Source organism: Stegostoma tigrinum, chromosome 39 (genome assembly GCF_030684315.1).
Source record: "Stegostoma tigrinum isolate sSteTig4 chromosome 39, sSteTig4.hap1, whole genome shotgun sequence".
NCBI lineage: Eukaryota > Metazoa > Chordata > Chondrichthyes > Orectolobiformes > Stegostomatidae > Stegostoma > Stegostoma tigrinum.
The window spans coordinates 13,375,436-13,395,542 of NC_081392.1; the positions used below are offsets into that span (position 1 = coordinate 13,375,436).

The following is a 20,107-nucleotide window of genomic DNA, read 5'->3' on the forward strand; positions in this document are numbered from 1 at the left end:
CTTTATGTACCCCAGTCCTATACCGGCACCTCCACATCATGAACAGTCAATGGCTGCAGAAACAGAGGACAGTCTATAATATGTACCCCTGTGCCGTCCCTGTCCTGGGAGTGTTTGACGGGGGAAAGTGTAGAGGGAGCTTTACTCTGTATCTAACCCTGTGCTGTCCCTGTCCTGGGAGTGTTTGATGGGGACAGCGTAGAAGGAGCTTTACTCTGTATCTAACCCCGTACTGCCCCTATCCTGGGAGTAGTTGATGGGGGACAGTGTAGAGGGAGCTTTACTCTGTTTCTAATCCCGTGCTGTCTCTCTCTCCTGGGAGAGTTTGGTGAGGGGGTAGCGTAGAGGAAGCTTTACTGTAGTTTGTTGCAGCTCATGGGGAAAGTGTAGCAACCAAATTCATACACAGGAAGATCCCAAAATGTGATAATGCTTTTCTGATGAAGGGCCTAGGCCCGAAACATCAGCTTTTGTGCTCCTGAGATGCTGCTTGGCCTGCTGTGTTCATCCAGCCCCACACTTTGTAATCTCTTTAGTTCAGATTGTATTTGTTTTACCAGAGCCGAATACCGGGCATCAGACTGAACTTGTCTCATCTCTCAGGAATAATGCCAGGGGACACTTTATACCCAGCCAATCGGTCAACTTGGCAAAATGCCGTCACAGTGCTAATGTCATTCACCCTGCGAGCCAGGCTGATCTTTTGGGGACATAGGTTCAAATAATTGGAATTTAAGGCTAATCTCAGTAATGTTGACCATGGCACCTCTTATCAATTCTCATAAAAAACCCCTGGTTTTTAATCTGGTTCTCTAATGCCCTTTAGGGAAGGAAACTGCCATCCTTACCTGGTCTGGCCTACATGTGACTCCAGGCCCACAGCAACGTGGTTGACTCTTAATTGGCATTTGAAATGGCTGAGCAGGATGCTCAGTTCAAGAGGCAATTAGGGAAGGGCAATTAAAAGTACTCCCGCCAGCGACGCCCACATCCCATTAAAATAATTAAAAAGGAGATGGAAACCTGATTTAGAGTCTGAAAGTTGGCAGCCTTGCCACTTAAGAAGGTGATTTCTCAACACGTGCCCTCAACTTCATCATAAATATTTTCATAAATTAACTCGTAGGGTGCAGATGTGAATGGCTGGGCCCAGCATTTGTTGCCTGTCCCTAACTGCCCCTTGAGAAGGTGGGGCTGAGTTGCCATCTTGAGCTGCTGCAGTCCATGTTGATCCACAATGCCCCTAAGGGAGGGAATTCCAGGAATTTGACCCAGCGATAGTGAAGGAGCAGCGATATATGTACAAGTCAGGGTGGTGAGGGGCTCGGAGGGGAATGTACAGGGGGTGGTGTCCCCATGTACCCGCTGCCCCTTGTCCCTGGGTGGAAGTGGCCGTGGGTTTGGAAGGTGCTGCCTGAGGGAGGAGGTCGGTGGCCACGTTCTGATGGGCTCTGGCGATGAACCATGTCCCGTGGGACAGTCCTGCTATTGGCTGTTGTGGGAGCTCACACATCCACTGAGGGTGACCATCGAGCCTGAGTTTAACATCGATTCGAAAAGAGAGCCCCCTCACCCGACAGTGCAGCACAAACCACCCCCCATCACCCCCCCACCCCCCGTCACCCCCGATGACCTCGGGATCAAAGCATCGACACCCTCCAGTCCTGGGGAAGGGATTGTCCAATTTGGAGGGGACTAGGACTGAGCCATGATTGCTACTGTCTGTGTGTGTGTGTGTGTGTGTGTGTGTGTGTGTGTGTGTGTGTGTGTGTGTGTCTGTGTGTCTGTGTGTTTGTGTGTGTGTGTGTCTGTGTGCATGTGTGTGTCTGTGTCTGTGTCTGTGTGTGTCTGTGTGTGTGTGTGCCTCTGTGTGTGTGTGTGCCTGTGTGTGTGTGTGTGTGAGCCTGTGTGTGTGTGTCTGTGTGTGTGTGTCTGTGTGTGTGTGTCTGTGTGTGTGTGTCTGTGTCTGTGTGTTTGTGTGTGCCTGTGTGTGTTCGATTCCTGTCTCTCTGTGATTTCTGGTTCACCCGATGGGCTTTAAAGATGCTGTCTGAGGATCTTTGGTGAATTTCTGCAGCCCACCTTGTAGATGGTACACGCTGCTGCGACCGAGCGTCGGTGGTGATGGGATTGGGATGTTTGTGGATGGGGATCCTGCTCAAGAATTACCAGTGTAATGTGGCATTCCGGGGTGGTGGAAAATTGGCCACTTCATGTGAAAAACCAAATATTAAAAGTCACAACACAGAAATCCATTAACTCCATCATAAATGTCCAAATGCACAAGATCTACACTTCATTTATTGACCCATAGAGTCATATGGCACAGAAACAGACCCTTCGGCCCAACCAGTCCATGCCGACCATAGTCCCAAGCTAATCTAGCCCCACCTGTCTGTTCTTGGCCCCTGTCCCTCCAAACCTTCCCTGTTCATACACTTATCCAAATGCCTTTTAAATATTGTAACTGTACCCACATCCAGCACTTCCTCTGAAAGTTCATCCCACAGGTGACCTACTCTTTGTGTAAAAAAGTTGCCCCTCCCGTCTTTATTAAATATTTCTCATCTCACCTTTAAAATATGCCCCCTAGTCGTGAGCTCCCTCCGCCCTAGGGCAATGGCCTAATGGTATGATCGCTGGACTATTAATCCAGCAACGTAGACAATGTTCTAGAGACCCAGGTTCGAATCCCGCAATGGCAGATGGTGGAGTTTGAATTCAGTAAAATATCTGGAATTAAGAACCTAATGATGACCGTGAATCTATCGACAATTTTTGGAAAAACCCATCTGGTTCACTAATGTCCTTTAGGAAAGGAAACTGCCATCTTTACCTGGCCTGGCCTACACGTGACTCCAGACCCACAGCAATGTGGTTGGCTCTTAACAGCCCTCTGGGCAATTAGGGATGGACGATAAATGCTGCCCTGGACAGTGATGCCCTCATCTTGTGAATGAATAAAGGAAAAAAATTCAGCTTATCCAAGCCCCTCATGATTTTATAAGGTCACCTCTCAGCCCCCTACACTCCAGGGAATAAGTCCCATCTTTTCAGTTTATTTTTATATCTCAAACCCTCCATTCCTGGTGACATCCTGGTAAATCTTTTCTGAACTCTCTCCAGCTTCATAATATGCTGCCTATAGCAGGGAGACCAGAACTGGACACAGGGCTCCAGAAGAGGCCTCACTGACAAACTCAACATGGCGTCCCAACTCCTAGACTCAATGGTCTGAGCAATGAAGGTAAGCGCGCTAGGAGGGGGGCTTACCAATGTTCTGTACAACATCAATATGAAGCTCTTGTGGTACAGTGGCAGTGTTCCTGCCTTTGAACCAGGAGACCCGGGTTTGAGTCCCACCAGCCGCTGAGGTGCGTCATAACATTTTGCAACAGATTAGCTCTGCATCCTTGCATGGAACATTCCAGAAGCTCTACACTGTAGCTTGCACTGAGGCTGTTCCTTGGTGCTAGATACTTACATCCCACAGGCTGTCCAGTTCGGGGCAGAATGGAAAACACTGAGGATCGAAGAGCATTGAATCTGTTAAAAAGTGGGAACAAATCATTCATGTTAGTCCACATGGTCTCCCACCGGATTTATCAGCCAGTTCGCTGTATCACTCTCCCTCTTTACCTCCTTAATCTACCCAGAAACTACCGCGATTGGTAACCAATTTGATCGCCCCCTCTATCTCCCTTTCATTTTTTTGTCACCTATTCCCCCTCACCTCCCAGAGAGACGCACACTGCCCGCCCTCCACCTCCCCCCACCTCCTGATGAGGCCAATCAGCTTCTGGCCCTTCAGAAGAAAGGCATCTGCTTTCAAACAGTGCATGTCGCATCCCGAAGTCTCCCCACCCCTTACCCAACCCTAGGTGGGATGAAGAGGCCGCAACTGGTGGGTGCTGTCACACTGCAGGTAGATGTGCATGACAAGACTCTACAAAAAGCAAGGAGACATTTTGGATTTCTTTTCGGGTGGCGTTGGCTCAGGATTGAGAAGGGCACCGGGAAAATTCACCCCTCACTTCACTAACAGCAGTGCTCCTTAAGATGCCTAACACTGGGCCCACACGATCTTTCCTTTCAGTGAAGATAATGTCTCCTTTGAGACAGGGTCTTTTGATTCTGTGTCTCATCAAGCAATAAAGGTGCTGTCCCTGACTGAATCCTCTCCAGTGCATAATAACTCTGTGTTTTCCCTCCTTAAGGAACAATTACACCTGGGGCAACACTGTTGCTGTTTATCTAATGCACTGGGATGTGGGTAACATGGTACTGAAAGATCTAACAGATATGTCGCTCATTAATATTTCTTCAGCTTGCGCTAACATATTCAGTGATCAAAAGTATCACTTTTCTTCAGGGTCTCAAGTATTTCGGTGCCATAGGCTGTCCAGGTTAATGCTGTGGGAACATGGGTTCAAATCCCACCAGGTCAATAAAGATCCCGGAAGCGCTGGGACTCTCTTCCCTGAAGCTGAGGCATGAACTTATAGATGTTTATAAAATCATGAGGGGCATGGATAAGACAGAGAGCCGTCAGCTCTTCCCCAGGGTGGGGGAATCTAAAACCAGAGGGCCTAGCTTTAAGGTGGGAGGGAAGAGATATAAGAAGGGTGCAGAGCGGAATTTTTTTTCACAAGGAGGGTGCTGAGTGTCTGGAACAGGCTGCCAAAGGTAGAGGTGGAAGTGAGTACAAATTTGTCATTTAAGAAACATTTAGACAAGTGCATGGATGGGATAGGGACCAAATGCAGGCAACTGGGCCTAGTTTAAGTTGTGAAAACTGGACGGCATGGGAAAGTTGGGCTGAAGGGCCGGTTTCCATGCTGTACACTTCTTTGGCTCTGAAAGCGAACCTAACATTGAACATCTAACCCCTAAAGTAAAACAGAGAGCCACAGATGCAAGCAAGCAGAAATGGAGACAGAAATTGCTGGAGAAACTGAGCAGGCCATAGAGTCACAGAAATGTACAGCATGGAAACCGACCCTTCGGTCCAACCCGTCCATGCCGACCCAATATCCTAAATTAATCGGGCCCCATTTGCCAGCATTTGGCCCATATCTCTCTAAGCCTTTTCTATCCATTTACCCATCCAGATGCCTTTTAAATGCTGTAACTGTACCAGCCTCCACCACTTCCTCTGGCAGCTCATTCCATACACGCACCACCCTCTGTGTGAGAAAATAGTTTGGCAGCATCTGTGGAGAGAGAAAGCAGAGTTTAACATTTCAACTCCTTCTACAGAACTGTTAGTTAAAACCCCAGATAACAAGGTGTAGAGCTGGATGAACACAGCAGGCCAAGCAGCATCAGAGGAGCAGGAAAGCTGACGTTTCGGGCCTAGAAGCTTCTTCATTTTTCTCCTGCTCCACACCTTGTTATCTCAGATTCTCCAGCGTCTGCAGTTCCTACGGTTTCCAAATCAGTTAAAAACCCATCTGGTTCACTTCAGAGAGGGAAGGCCTGGCCTCCCTACCCGAAGCAATTGGGGTCGACTCTTGATTGTGGTCTGAGATGGATCGAACTCTGTCCTAGGGGCAATTAAGGGCAGGTACTAAATAGCAGCCTCACCAATGACCCCACCCCCAAAAACACTTTTAAAGAATGAAAAGAATTGCTTCAAGTGGCCCCAGGTACGATGGAGCCTGAGAGTTTTGTACTCCACTATCACTGCTTATGATACAGTAATACCACTATTAAGCTCACACTGACCATGAGATGTAACACAACAGGTCTATCAGACTCTATCACAACTCTATGATGCTATTGGACCCAGTGCAGGTAAATGGGGTTGGTGTGACTTGGTTTTGGTTGGTTAGTACAGACATGTTGGGCCAAAGGGCCTCCTTCTACACTCTACGGGTGGCTCAGTGGTTAGCACTGCCTCCTCACAGCGCCAGGGACCCGGGTTTGATTCCACCCTCGGGCGACTGTCTCTGTGGAGTTTGCACATTCACCCCGTGTCTGCGTGGGTTTCCTCCAGGTGCTCCGGTTTCCTCCCACAGTCCAGGGATGTGCAGGTTGGGGTGGATTGGCCATGGGAAATTACCCATAGTGCCCAGGGATGTGCAGGTTAGGGTGGATTGGCCGTGCTAAATTACCCATAGTGCCCAGGGATGTACAGGTTGGGGTGGATTGGCCGTGCTAAATTACCCATAGTGTCCAGGGATGTGCAGGTTAGGGTGGATTGGCCATGCTAAATTACCCATAGTGCCCAGGGATGTGCAGGTTAGGGTGGATTGGCCGTGCTAAATTACCCATAGTGCCTAGGGATGTGCAGGTTGGGGTGGATTGGCCGTGCTAAATTACCCATAGTGCCCAGGGATGTGCAGGTTAGGGTGGATTGGCCGTGCTAAATTACCCATAGTGCCCAGGGATGTGCAGGTTAGGGTGGATTGGCCATGCTAAATTACCCATAGTGCCCAGGGATGTGATGGTTAGGGTGGATTGGCCATGCTAAATTACCCATAGTGCCCAGGGATGTGCAGGTTAGGGCAGATTGGCCGTGCTAAATTACCCATAGTGCCCAGGGATGTGCAGGTTAGGGTGGATTGGCTGTGCTATATTACCCATAGTGCCCAGGGATGTACAGGTTAGGGTGGATTGGCTGCGCTAAATTACCCATAGTGCCCAGGCATGTGCAGGTTAGGGTGGATTGGCCGTGCTATATTACCCATAGTGCCCAGGGATGTGCAGGTTATGATGGATTGGCCGTGCTAAATTACCCATAGTGCCCAGGGATGTGCAGGTTAGGGTGGATTGGTCATGCTAAATTACCCATAGTGCCCAGGGATGTGCAGGTTAGGGTGGATTGGTCATGCTAAATTACCCATAGCACCCAGGGATGTGCAGGTTAGGGTGGATTGGTTGTGCTAAATTACCCATAGTTCCCAGGGATGTGCAGGTTAGTGTGGATTGGCCGTGCTAAATTACCCATAGTGCCCAGGGATGTGCAGATTAGGGTGGATTGGCTGCGCTAAATTACCCATAGTGCCCAGGGATGTGCGGGATAGGGTGGATTGGCTGTGCTAAATTACCCATAGTGCCCAGGGATGCGCTGGTTAGGGTGGATTGGCTGCGCTATATTTCCCATAGTGCCCAGGGATGTGCAGGTTAGGATGGATTGGCCATGCTAAATTACCCATAGTGCCCAGGGATGTGCTGGTTAGGGTGGATTGGCCATGCTAAATTACCCATAGTGCCCAGGGATGCGCTGGTTAGGGTGGATTGGCTGCGCTATATTTCCCATAGTGCTCAGGGATGTGCAGGTTAGGATGGATTGGCCATGCTAAATTGCCAATAGTGCCCAGGAATGGGTGGGCTAGCCATGGGGAATACAGGGTCAGGCTGGGTCTCTGTGTGATGCTCTTTGGAGGGTCAGTGTGGACTCAATGGGCTAAATGGCCTGCTCCCAAAGTGTACAGATCTTCTGATCAGAGCCAAGAACTGTGAGGTTACAGGAATAGGGTGGGCCTGGGTGAGATGCCCTTCAGAAAGTCGGTGTGGACCTGATGGGCAGAATGGCCTGTTTCCACACTGTAGGGATTACTGAACTCTGTGAGACCCAATGACATTGCAAGCAACAGATCTGTTCGCAAACCCTGCACTGAAATAACTCCACAGAGGCCGGTATCCCATCACCCTTTATTTATTTACACATGGGGCGTCCTTGACACTGATTCAGCTCCCTCAGAGCCAGCTCTCAGAGTGAGCACAACCCCTGACACTCCTGTTTCTATCAGTCAGCCAGGGCTCCCTGATTGGACCAGGTTAACAGCCGCAAACAGGGAATTCTGTGAGGAGCCCCTGGCTGACCTCATTTCAATCCCTTCGGCCACTGTGACTTCAGTTGGAGTCAATGATGCTCTGAGGTTGGAGGAGACAAGTTTACATTCCAAATCATTCCCACCCCTGCCCCCCAACCCCTCAACCCATCCCTTCCCATAAATGATGCTGGAGAAAACTAGCCCCAAGTGACAGCAGGAAATGTATCACAAAACCAGAAGTTGCTGGAGAAACTCAGCAGGTCCGGCCGCGTCTGTGGGGAGAGAAATCAGAGTTAACGTTTCGGGGTCCTCAGGACACTTCCGAAGTAGGGTCACTGGACCCGAAACGTTAAATCTGCCCTCACTTTCTCCACAGATGCTGCCGGACCTGCTGCGTTTCTCCGGCAACTTCTGCTCTTGATTCTGATTCCCAGCACCCGCAACTGTTTTCTCTTTGTTCCGTAAGAACTGTGTGTTCACATCCCTCCATTTCTTCATCCCTCCATATCTCTCTGACCTCATCCTGCTGCAGGATGGTTGCAAGGTCCCCGCTCCGTCTCTTGCCCACCCCCGCGTTCCATTTCCCCACCTTGCGGCCCCCTGGGCCCCCAGGCTCAGGAATTCCACCCCTGAATATCTCCGTCCTCCTTTAAGACCCTCCCTGAAGATCCAATCCTCAACTTCTCCTGATGCAAAAAGCAGGGCACTATGCAAATGCAGGCTTTGTTTCGCTGAGTTTTCGGTTCCGAGAGGGAGCACTGGAGGGGTGGTGGGAAATGGCGTGGGGTTTGATGTGTAACAGTCAGGCTAAAATGGAATAATTCACTCTTTAGTCTCCAGCCGAAGTCCACTGTGCCCCCCACCCCCCACCCCGGGCTGCAGGAAAGACCCCCAGTGCATCGTGTGCGTCAGCGCCAGCCCATGACACCACAGATCAATCTTTACCCCTTCAGTCAGATCCAGCCTGGGTGTGGGATCTTGCTGTGCTTTCTCATTTTGTGACAGTGACCACCCTTCTGAAATACTTCCACCAGATGCAGAGTGCCTTGAGGTGCCCTGAGAGCCCACAGGCGATATATCAATGCAAGGTTTTCTACCTGCCTACAGCTGGTATACGCGAGACACAGGATTGTCGGGGAACTGCATCTCGAAGGAGCCAAAGGACAGAGGGAGAAGACAGCATTGAGGGAAATTTGTGAATGTTCAGTATGTATAAATGATGAATTAGCTCGACACTCAAACCACTCTCTCTCTGCTCACCTCATGATAAGGACACTATCAGCATCTAGTGCCAGGAATACAGCACTGCAGACAGAGAGGACGGAGAGACAACAGGGATCCGGGGAGTGAGAGACACAACGCAGATAGAGAGCAGGGAGGGAGAGAGGCATAGAGAAACACAGACAGAGAGAGGGACCAAGAGATAGAGAGCATGGAGAGAGAGCCTGGAGATAGAGAGAGCATGGAGAGAGAGAGAGAGAGAGAGAGACACAGAGAGCATGGAGAGAGAGAGAGAGAGACACACAGAGAGCATGGAGAGAGCGAACAGGGAGAGAGATACAGAAAGAGAGAGGCTTTGAGAGAGAAGGAAGATACTGAGAGAAAGAGAGAGACAAAGAGAGAGAGGCAGAGAGCAGGGAGAGAAAGCCAGAGAAAGAGATGGATAGAGGCAGAGAAAGAAAGAAAAAGCAGGGAGAGAGAAAGCAAGGAGAGAGTGAGCGAGATAGTAGCACCGACACAGCCCAGGGAGAGAGAGAGCTTGAGGAGCAGAGAGATGTACATGGGGGTGGAGGCGGGTGTGTTACCGCTCAGGATCAGAATGTCAGGTTGCCTTTCAGCGTCATCTCATCACTGTATCATGTGACCCGATGGTCTCTGGGTCTCAGGCTCCTCTTACCCCAGACCCCTCGAAGAACAACATGTTTCTCTGCTGTAAGCAACAGCTTAAAGTGAGCCCAGACCCTTATGTGCCTGAGGGATGTCATATTTGTAAGTAACAGTTAATTGTAATGAATCTCTGTTGAATTCTTCAATACCACAATATCCCCAACAATTTCTTCGGTAACGAGGGATGACTTTACCGATCAAATTGAGCCGGATCCCCGGAGGCAACCTCACAGCAGGGGAGGGCAGGGTAAGAGAGAATGTAAAGAACGGAGAGAGCGAGAAAGGAGGGAATGAGGAACAGAGATGACAGGAAGGACAGGAAGAAAGAGAGAAAGAGGAAGAGTTTGAACATGGAGAGCAGGGAGAGAAAGACATACAGGGGAGCTGGAAATGAGAAATTATAGAGAGCAGGCAGAGACACAGAGAGCAAACAGAGGGTTGGCATGGATTGGCTGGACCGAAGGGCCTGTTCCTGTGCTGTATGACCCTATAACTCTGTTAACAGAGCAGAGCACAGCATCAAAAAACACAAACACAAGATTTAGAGTTTGCTGTAGACAGCAATGGCCAGTGGGGAGAACTGGAGCAGGCAACAGTTTGAGTTCCTTCCCAAAGGAGTTCTTTCTGAAAACAATTTTCTAAAATCTCACCATGGTTTAATCTGCATTTCACTTCTTCCAGTTCCCTCATCGTGTTCTCTAACTCTTCTTCCAACCTTGTGTTTCTGGTATTTGCTTCGGTCAGTAACCTAGAGAGTGAGAGAACTAGTTTGAAAGTTTGAGAGGAAGTGAGGGATGGAGAACCATCAAATACAGCAACAGAGCGATTCAGAGAGAGAGAGTGAGAGAGAGAAAAGAGAGATGGAGAGAGAGAGAGTGAGAGAGGGAGAGAAAGATGGAGAGAGAGAGAGAGGGAGAGAGAGAGAAAACAGAGAGATGGAGAGAGAGGGAGGGAGGGAGAGAGAAAGGCGAGATGAAGAGAGAGAGAGAGAGAGACAGAAAGGGAGAGAGAGAGCACGAGGACTGACTTTGTGTAGAAACTGGAAGGGGACGTTTGTAGAGCTGTTAGCACTAATGTTTATTGCTGTTCCTAATTACCCTCACATATATCATTTGCTTCACAATTGCTGAGAGAGCTGCTAAGAGTCAGGTCCATTGCTGTGAGTGTATTTGCTGAAGTGTACTTGGTGGACAGAATGTACTAGTTTATTGTACTTGGGGCACGCCCTATACTAAATGAAAAGGACCAAAATGCATATCGTAATGCCATAATGGGAGAGGAAATGGAGTCACATGTAGGCCAGACTGGGTAAGGGTGGCAGATTTCCTTCCCCGGAGGGGGCCAGCTGGGGCTATTATGGCAATCGATGATATGGGTCAAGCTTTAAACTCTACAAATTTTTTTGAAAATAAATGTTAAATTTCCAACAGTTCCCTTCGTGAGATTGAAACTATATCTCACGTGATACTAACCTGGGCTTCTCAGTCACCAGGTCGGCAACATTACTGCTTATCCAGGGGGAGCACATCAATTAGCAGCTATGTAGAGAATATAAACTGTAATGGGAGGGGTGAATAGATGCAATTTCATCGAACACCTCCACATAATATAGAAACGCAGAAAATAAGAGCAGGATGAGGCCATTCAGGCCTTTCAGCCTGCTCCTCCTTTTGATAGGGTCACGGCTGATCATCCAGCTCAGTCCCCGTGTTCCTGCTCTCCCCTCCCCCCAATACCCTTTGATCCCCTTAGCTCTAAGAACTATATTTACCTCCTTGAAAACATTCAATGTTTAGGCCTCAACTGCATTCTGTGACAGAGAATCCCACAGGCTTCCCACTCTCTGGGTGTCTTTACCCTGTCTGGCCCTGCTGGAATTTTATAGGTTTCTGCGATTCCCCCCTCATTTTTCTAAACTCCAGGGAGTATAGTCGTAACCAATCAGTCTCTCTCCACATGTCAGCCCTGCTGTTCCAGGAAGCAGAATGGTGAGTGTATTTGCTGAAGTGTACTTGGTGGACAGAATGTACTAGTTTATTGTACTTGGGGCACGCCCTATACTAAATGAAAAGGACCAAAATGCATATCGTAATGCCATAATGGGAGAGGAAATGGAGTTCCTTTAAATAATTATACAGAGCGTACAGAATTACTGTATTTACTGTAAGATGAGAGCTCGCCATTAATGTAATATTGTAAATGAAGGGCATGTAAAGTCACTGAGTATATTGAAGCGGGTGTGACAAACCAGGGACAATGGATACTGGTGTCCTACCTTTCGCTGTTCACGTTTACGGTCTTCATTTCCAGAAGTTCACGGTCAAGAATCTCTCTGCCCTTCAGTACGTCCTCCAGCGCTGACTGCAGCGTGAACAGGATTGACAGATCCAGGGTGGAGATGTCAGGTAACTGCTGAAGCAGATCCTGGAGGCACAAGGGGAGCGGCTTTAGCTGCGGCCATCCGCAAACCCCAGAAAGCTCACTCCCTGCGCCTCCCACCTACTGCTCACACTCGCGAGGACGGCCAAAATGAGCCAGGAGGCCTCTTTCTCTACTGTAAAATTCTACGATTCTGCCTCTCTCTCTCTGCAAATTCTGAAGTCAGAAAAGTTGTAATTTAAAGGCACTGTCTCCCCGCTGTGCTACACTGCCAATGACTAGGAAATGGACCAAACGCAGGCAAGTGGGACTCGATCAGTTGTGAAAACTGGGCAGTGTTGACAAGTTGGGCCGAAGGGCCTGCTTCCATGCTGTAAACTTCTATGACTGTACTGAATAGCAGAGCAGGATGAGGGCCAAATCGCCTACTTCCAATCCAAATTTGTAACGAATGAATACCGTCAGCTTTTTTGGGCCCCACTGCAAAAGACTGCGCTTTCCAGTTAAGTTGTGAAAGAGGTGGGAATGGGGGAGAGGGGAAGGGGAGATGAATTTCCTCCAGCCTCTCTTCCTAAGCCTGACACACGGTCAGCTCACTGCAGGACTCATTCCGGCAACTGCAAACATTCCATCCGAATAAAAATCCTCAGTGTTTTTAAAAACCAGGGCAGGGGGCCATCCCATCTACTCTTGATCAGAGAAAGTCCAACCCAATCCCTGTTTCTGATTTCTCCCTTTGATCACTTCAGCCCCGAGAACAATATCTACCTCCTTCGGGGAAATATTCAATATTTTGTCCTCAACCATTATTTGTGGCAGAGAATTCCACAGGCTCCCCACCCTCTGGGTAAAGGCATTTCTCCTGAGTAACTCACACTCACAGGCACACACACACAAACACACACACGCACACATTCACACACACAAACACACACACGCACACATTCACACACACAAACACATTCACACACACAAACACACACGCGCACACATTCACACACACAAACACACACGCGCACACATTCACACACACAAACACATGCACACACACACAAACACACGCACACACACATTCACACACATGCGCACACATTCACACACGCGCGCACACATTCACACACACAAACACACACACAGACACACACACGCGCTCACACACACGCATTCACACATAGACACACACACACAAACAGACACACACGTGCTTACATGTGCGTGCACACACACATGCTCACACACACACACACACACACACACACACACACACACACACACACACACACACACACACACACACACACACACACACACGGGTGTGCCCGCACTCCAGCAGGGATCAGGCCTGCTGAGCCAGGCAGGAATATGGCAGAGTGAGTACTCCTACCCTGACATGCATGCTGGAGTCCAGTTGGTTGGGATTGACTGTACAGCCCGTCACTCCCGCAGCATCTCTGCAGTCGCCCTGTCTGGGAAGAGGGAAATCCACGTTATTCTGAAGTTTGCACCACATTCCCGATGGAGCGGTGGAGAAGTGCAGTTGGCCTGGCTCTCCCAGTACCCAGGAGGGTGGTAGCAATGAGGTGGCTGTTGAGGCTCACTGCGGAGTGCGGCACTTGCTCAGTGCCTAAGGTGCCGGGTTCAAGCCCTGCTCCAGGATCTGAGTGGGGAAGTAAGCCAGGATTCATGGCCCAGTGTCATGCTGAATGGTCAGTGATTCCATGATAATGGGAACTGCAGATGCTGGAGAATCCAAGATAATAAAATGTGAGGCTGAATGAACACAGCAGGCCCAGCAGCATCTCAGGAGCACAAAAGCTGACGTTTCGGGCATGGACTCCTCTCTGATGAAGGGTCAAGGCCCGAAACATCAGCTTTTGTGCTCCTGAGATGCTGCTGGGCCTGCTGTGTTCATCCAGCTTCACACTTTATTATCTTGGTCAGTGATTCCCATCACTGCAGATCCACCCATCACAGGGAAGTATAAGATCCCTGAGGATGCTCTTCTGTGTGCGAGCCTACATTTAACTTCCTGGTTGGACAGCTGACTGACCGTATCCCTGCTCCTTATGGGATCTTACAGTTTACTCCCTTTCCCTGGTGGATGGTGAGCCTTAAACCATGGCTGTCTGCTGCTGGCACAGCAAGATCCCACTGGTAAGAATAAGCATCGACACAGCGAAACTCTGCCTTAAACTGGGGTGTTAAAATCCAAAGCCAATTTTACAGTGACACCGATTCCAGATTCTTAATCCCAATCTGCTGAATTTGGGAGGGATTTGAAGCCTCACGCTGTGGACCTGAGAGCACAGGTGAAATGAAGTGGGGCAAACTGTAAATCTTTCTCTGTCTCTTTATGTAGAGGGATGCTGCCGAATCCTCTGAGGTTTTTATTTCCACATCATTTCCTCAATTCCTGCCCCCAAAATACAAGTTGGAATTCCTACCTGGGTATCTCTTACCTGATTGTGGAAAATGCAAATCCTGCGAATGGAAGGTGAGTTCCAGGAAAGACACCACAGGGCATTGGCTCTGAAGGTCCCTGGTGGAAAATGAGTCAAGAGGTTTTGATTTGATACAATCCATTACTGTCACATGCACCGAGATACAATGAAAAGTTTTGTTTTGTGTACTAACTAGACAAATTATACCCTACATCAGGGCAAGAGAACAGAATGCAGTATGTAGTGTTACAGCTACAGAGAAGGTGCACAGAAAGAGCATGGAGGCCCATTCCCTGATAACAGCAGGGAAGAAGCTGTAGAAGGGCCCAGGCCCAAAACATCAGCTTCCCCGCTCCTTTGGTGCTGCTTGGCCTGCTGTGTTCATCCAGCTCCACACCTTGTTATCTTGAATTTGTCGGTACACATTTTCAAACTTTCGTATCTTCTGCCCAATGGAGGAGGTGGTGGAGAGTATAACTGGGGAGGGAGGGGTCTTTGATGATGTTGGCAACCTTCCCAAGGCAGTGGAAAGTGAGGATGGAGTCAGTGGATGGGAGGCTGTTGTGTCGGATGGTCTGGGCTCTGTTCATAACTCTCTGTAATTTCTTGTGATCCCTGGGCAGAGCTGTTGCTGTATCATGCTGTGATGCATCTGGATGGCATCTATGAGAACTAGTAACACCTTTAGACTGTGGGAGGAAACTGAAGGAATCCCACACAGGCACAGGGAGAATGTGCAAACTCCACGCAGACAGAGGGAGGAATCGAACCTGGGTCCCTTGTGCTAGCAGTGCTAACCACTGAGCCACCGTCCGCCCCCAGGCTGTGTGTTCATGACAGTAAACAAGATGCACAGTCACCGTTATTGAGATTAGCTCTCAGTTCCAAATTTTATTAATTTTTATCAGTTACTCTGGTGGGATTTGATCCCAGAAGGTTATCCTGAACAAACTAGCCCAGAGATATGACCACGATATTCTATCTCCTCCACATTATTCCTTGTATTACAGTACTGAGTTCCACATTTCAAAGGCGTTCTCTTACCCATAAGGGGCAATCACCTTTGCACGTCTCTGTCCAGTCCCCGAAAGGATGTTCGATCTTTCAATAGGATCTCCCGTGATTCTCCACCACTGGAATAAACATGGGCCCAACCTACTCAACCTTTGCCCATGGCAAAATCCCTCACTACCCAGGATCGGCCTCATGAGGCATCGCTGGACTGCCTATTCTAGCACTGGAGAAACTTTAAACAACATAGGTCCTCGGAATCAGGGTCACCGGCGGGAGATGGGAATGTTGGATTTGAAACGCAAGCAAACCGGCCATGATCTTACCGAGGGACACAGCAGGCTCCAGGGGTTTGGGGCGGTGGGGTAGTTGTTTCAGAGATAGTAGGAACTGCAGATGCTGGAGAATCTTAGATAATATGGTGTAGAGCTGGCTGAACACAGCAGGTCAAGCAGCATCAGAGGAGCACGAACGCTGACGTTTCAGGCCTAGGACCTTCTAGCCAACCAATGGGGCAGCATGGGGGCTCAGTGGTTAGCCCTGCTGCTTCATAGCACGTGGGACCCAGGTTCGATTCCACTCTGAGGCAACTGTCTATGTGGAGTTTGTCCGTTGTCCCTGTGTCTGCGTGGGTTTCCTCCTGCAGTCCAAAGATGTGCAGGTTAAGGTGGATTGGCCATGGGAAATGCACAACTGTGGGGATGGGGTGGGGGCCTGAGTCTGTTTGGGATGCTCTTCAGATGGTTGGAGTATGGGCCAAATGGTCTGTTTCTGCATTGTGGAGATACTATGATTCAATCAGCACCCTTTTGTCCTGTAATGCATTTTGGAACATAGAACCGTACAGCACAGGAACAAGCCCTTCGGCCCACCATTCCTGTGCTGGCCATGATGCCATTCTAAACTAATCCCATCTGTTTGGAAATCATCCTTATCCCGCTATTCGCTCCCTGTTTGTGTCTCTGTCTAAATGCCTCTTAAACATTGCTATCCTATCTGCTTCTACCACCTCCCCTGGCAGCACATTCCAGGCACCTACCACCCTCTGTGTAAAAAACTTGCCTCGTACATCTCTTTTAAACTTTCCCCGTCTCCCCTTAAACCTCTGCCCCTCCCTAGCATTTGACATTTCCACCCTGGGGAAAAGGACTCTGACTATCCATCCTGTCCGTGCCTCTCATAATTTTACAGACTTCTAACAGGTCGCCCCTTAGCCTCTGATGCTCTAACGAAAACAATCCAAGTTTGTCCAACCCCTCCTGATCGCTAATGCACTCCAATCCAGGCAACATCCTGCTAAATCGCTTTTGCACCCTGTCCAAAGCATCCACACCCTTCCTACAGCGTGGTACGCAGAGCTGCACACAATACTCCAAATGTGTCCTAACTAAACTCTTGTACAGCTGCAACATAACTTACCAACATTTATACTCAATGTCCCTGTCTGATGAAGGCAAGTATGCTGAATGCTGACCACCTTATCCATCTTCAGGGAGCTACGGACTTGGTCCCCAAGATCCCTCTGTATATCAATGTTCCTAGGGGCCCTGCCATTTACTGTACACTTTCCTGTTGCATTTGGTCTTCGCAAGCTCACGCTGGTCTGGATTAAACCTTGTCTGCCATTTCTCTGCCCAACTTTTCAACTGATCCACATCCTGCTGCATCCTTTGACAACCTTCCTCACTATCCACGACTCCACCGATCTGCATCATCTGAACATTTACTTATTCGTCCACCTACACTTTCATCCAAACCACTTACATCCAAACAAACTGAGCTGCCAGTACTGAGAGTCCTGAAGAAGGGTCCTGACCCGAAATGACCTCTCCCCTGACGGTCCCTGATACTGCTGTGTTCCTCCAGCTCCACACTGTGTTGGCTCCCAGCACTGATCCTTGCAGAACATCAGTGGCCATATTGTTGGGATCGATTGAAATTTGGCATTCTTGCATGGGTCCTGATGTGTGCCTCAATGGAAGATATGTTTAAAAAAACCTCAGTGCCATTTCTGTCTGTTGACTGCACACCTGTCCCCTGAGCATGAAACCATCAACGAAAACAAAGATAAGGAAGAGAATAAAACATGCCTGAGAAAGGACCGGACTGCTGAAATTCTCATCTTCCACGTCAAAATTCGAGGTGTCCGTGCAACTGGTGATTGTTGGAATGAAAGGGGGCTCAGTCCGATCGATGAAGTCCCAATCAATGCCCCTGAAGAACGCGTGCCCCTTTAGGTCCCCGACTCCATTCTGTCCCAACCTCTCCTCCCTACTGCAAACCAGACCCTGGATAAAGGCCCTCGCCTCATCAGACACTTCAGGAACGGAGTCCGGGAACTGAAGACAGTCCTGAGGGCATTTTGGGAAGAAAATATGGAGGTTATTGAAGCCTGAGGAACGTGGGGAGGGGAGAGAGTTAATCACCAGTTTTTGCATTCAGTGGTAACTGGCATGAATTATTGAAGTCCTGAACATCTGGTTCGTCAACTCCAGTTCATCCAGGTCCCGGAGATACCCTACAGGGAAGGCGTGGAAGCATTGGAAAAGGTGCAAGATGAGATTGGAATGCCTGGAATGGAGGGAAGGTCTTACAAGTTCTAGAACGATGAAGGATGAGAGGTAACTTGATAGAGGTGTACAAAATGATCAGAGGAATAGATAGAGTGGACAGCCAGAGACTTTTTCCGAGGGTGGAGGTAGCTATTATGAGGGGGCATAGTTTTAAAGTGAGTGGAGGTAGATATAGGGGAGACGTCAGAGGTAGGTTCTTTACTCAGAGAGTGGTCCGAGTGTGGAATGCATTGCCGGAGAGGGCAGTGGAATCAACCTCATAGGGGCATTTAAGCGGCTATTAGATAGGCATATGGATGATAGTATAAGGTAGGGGTGGAGGTTAGACAGACCTTAGGATTAGGGTAAAAGTTCGGCACACATTGTGCTGTACAGTTCTATGTTCTTAAGCTTTCTCACAATCTGTTGTCACTAACACCTTACGCGACATATTCCTACCAGCTCCTCCCACAGAAAGTCAGGGACTGAGAAAGATTATGGCTTTTGAGGGTCGGTCACCAAACCTCTTCCCCATCTCATGAACTTTACCAAGTACCCGACAGGATTGTTCAAAACAAAGTGGAGGCAGAATTTCCTGCTCCTCATAATTTCACCTCCTGGGCAGTGTCCCGGCAGTCGCACACCAATTCTACGGCTATGGAAACATAGCTAAACATCACCAAACCCCAAATCACAGGCAGATGCAAACAGCTTAAAGCTGACAGAGTGGCTCAGTGGTTAGCACTGCAGCCTCACAGCGTCAGGGACCCAGTATGATCTCACCCTCGGGTGACTGTTTGTGTGGAGTTTGCACATTCTCCCTGTGTCTGGGTGGGTTCCCTCTGGGTGCTCTGGTTTCCTCCCACAGTCCAAAGATGTGCATATTGCGTGGATTGGCCATGTTAGATCATCCAATAGCGTGCAGGTTAGGTGGACTAGCCGTGGGAAATGCAGGGATGGGTGAGTCTGTGTAGGATGCTCTTGGAGGGTCAGTGTGGACTTGATGGGCCAAATGGCCTGTTTCCATACTGTAGGCAGTTTATGATTTAGGGCAGGAGCTAGGCTGTTGGGCATCACTCACCAAGCTATCCAACCAACTGAGCTACCATCACCAGCACCAAACCCACCTCCTCCCCGATTTCTCGAATATAAGATTCTCAGTTATAACACACTCTTCATGCCTTCTCTCATCTCTTGTAAAATTAAGATACTGCTGACCTGAATCAAACACAGAAAGTGCTGGAGAAACTCAGCAGGTCTGGCTGTGAAGAGAGAGAGAAAACAGTCAACATTTTGAGTCCAGCATGACCTTGCTTATGATAGTGCCATCTCTCTCCTCTTCTCTGAGATAGATTCAGAGAACCCCTACAGTGTGGAAACAGGCCCTTCAGCCCAACAGGTCCACACTGACCATCAGAGCATCCACCCAGACCCATTGCCCTATCATCCACCTAATCTACACATCCCTGGTCACTCTGGACAATTTAGCACGGCCAATCCACCCTAACCTGCACATCTTTGGGCTGTGGGAGGAAACCGGAGCACTGGAGCAAATCCACACAGAAACAGGGAGAATGTGCAAACTCCACACAGACAGATCCCCGAGGGTGGGATCGAACCCTGGTGCTGTGAGGCAGCAGTGAACCACTGAGCCACTGTGCTGTCCTGTCAGAAACAGTGAAGGGTAGGGCTGGTAACATTAAGGAACAATGGAAGAATAAAGATATTGAGGTTCTATTCAAGAATAAGGGATAATTTTTTTAGATGTAGACAACTTGGTTCAATTGGATCTCTTAATCAATATGAAGAGTGTAGGGGCATTCTTAAGAGAGCAATTAGGAAGGCAAAGAGGGCGTATCAGATAACATTGGCAGATAAAGTTAAGGATAATCCAAAGAGATTCTACAAATACATTAACAACAAGAGGGTAATGAGAGAGGGGTAGGGCTTCTTAAGGATCAAGCCAGGTCATCTTTGTGGTGAACACAAGGAGATGGGAGAGATACTAAATTCATGTTTCTCAATGAATATTTTCTGAAGAAGGGTTCTGAACCAA

General features: G+C 48.9%; 1 protein-coding gene across 1 annotated transcript in view; it reads right to left on the reverse strand.

The window, feature by feature from the left end:
* The window catches only part of LOC125447693 (myotonin-protein kinase), a 48,758-nt gene that overhangs the window by 3,036 nt on the left and 25,615 nt on the right, over positions 1-20,107 (reverse strand). The window contains exons 8-13 of the mRNA XM_048522310.2: positions 17,530-17,850; positions 14,507-14,586; positions 13,432-13,513; positions 11,944-12,092; positions 10,319-10,416; positions 3,485-3,546 (exon numbers count right to left, since the gene is read on the reverse strand). Coding sequence (XP_048378267.1) covers positions 3,485-3,546; positions 10,319-10,416; positions 11,944-12,092; positions 13,432-13,513; positions 14,507-14,586; positions 17,530-17,850 — 792 coding nt within the window. The remainder of the gene's footprint in view (positions 1-3,484; positions 3,547-10,318; positions 10,417-11,943; positions 12,093-13,431; positions 13,514-14,506; positions 14,587-17,529; positions 17,851-20,107) is intronic.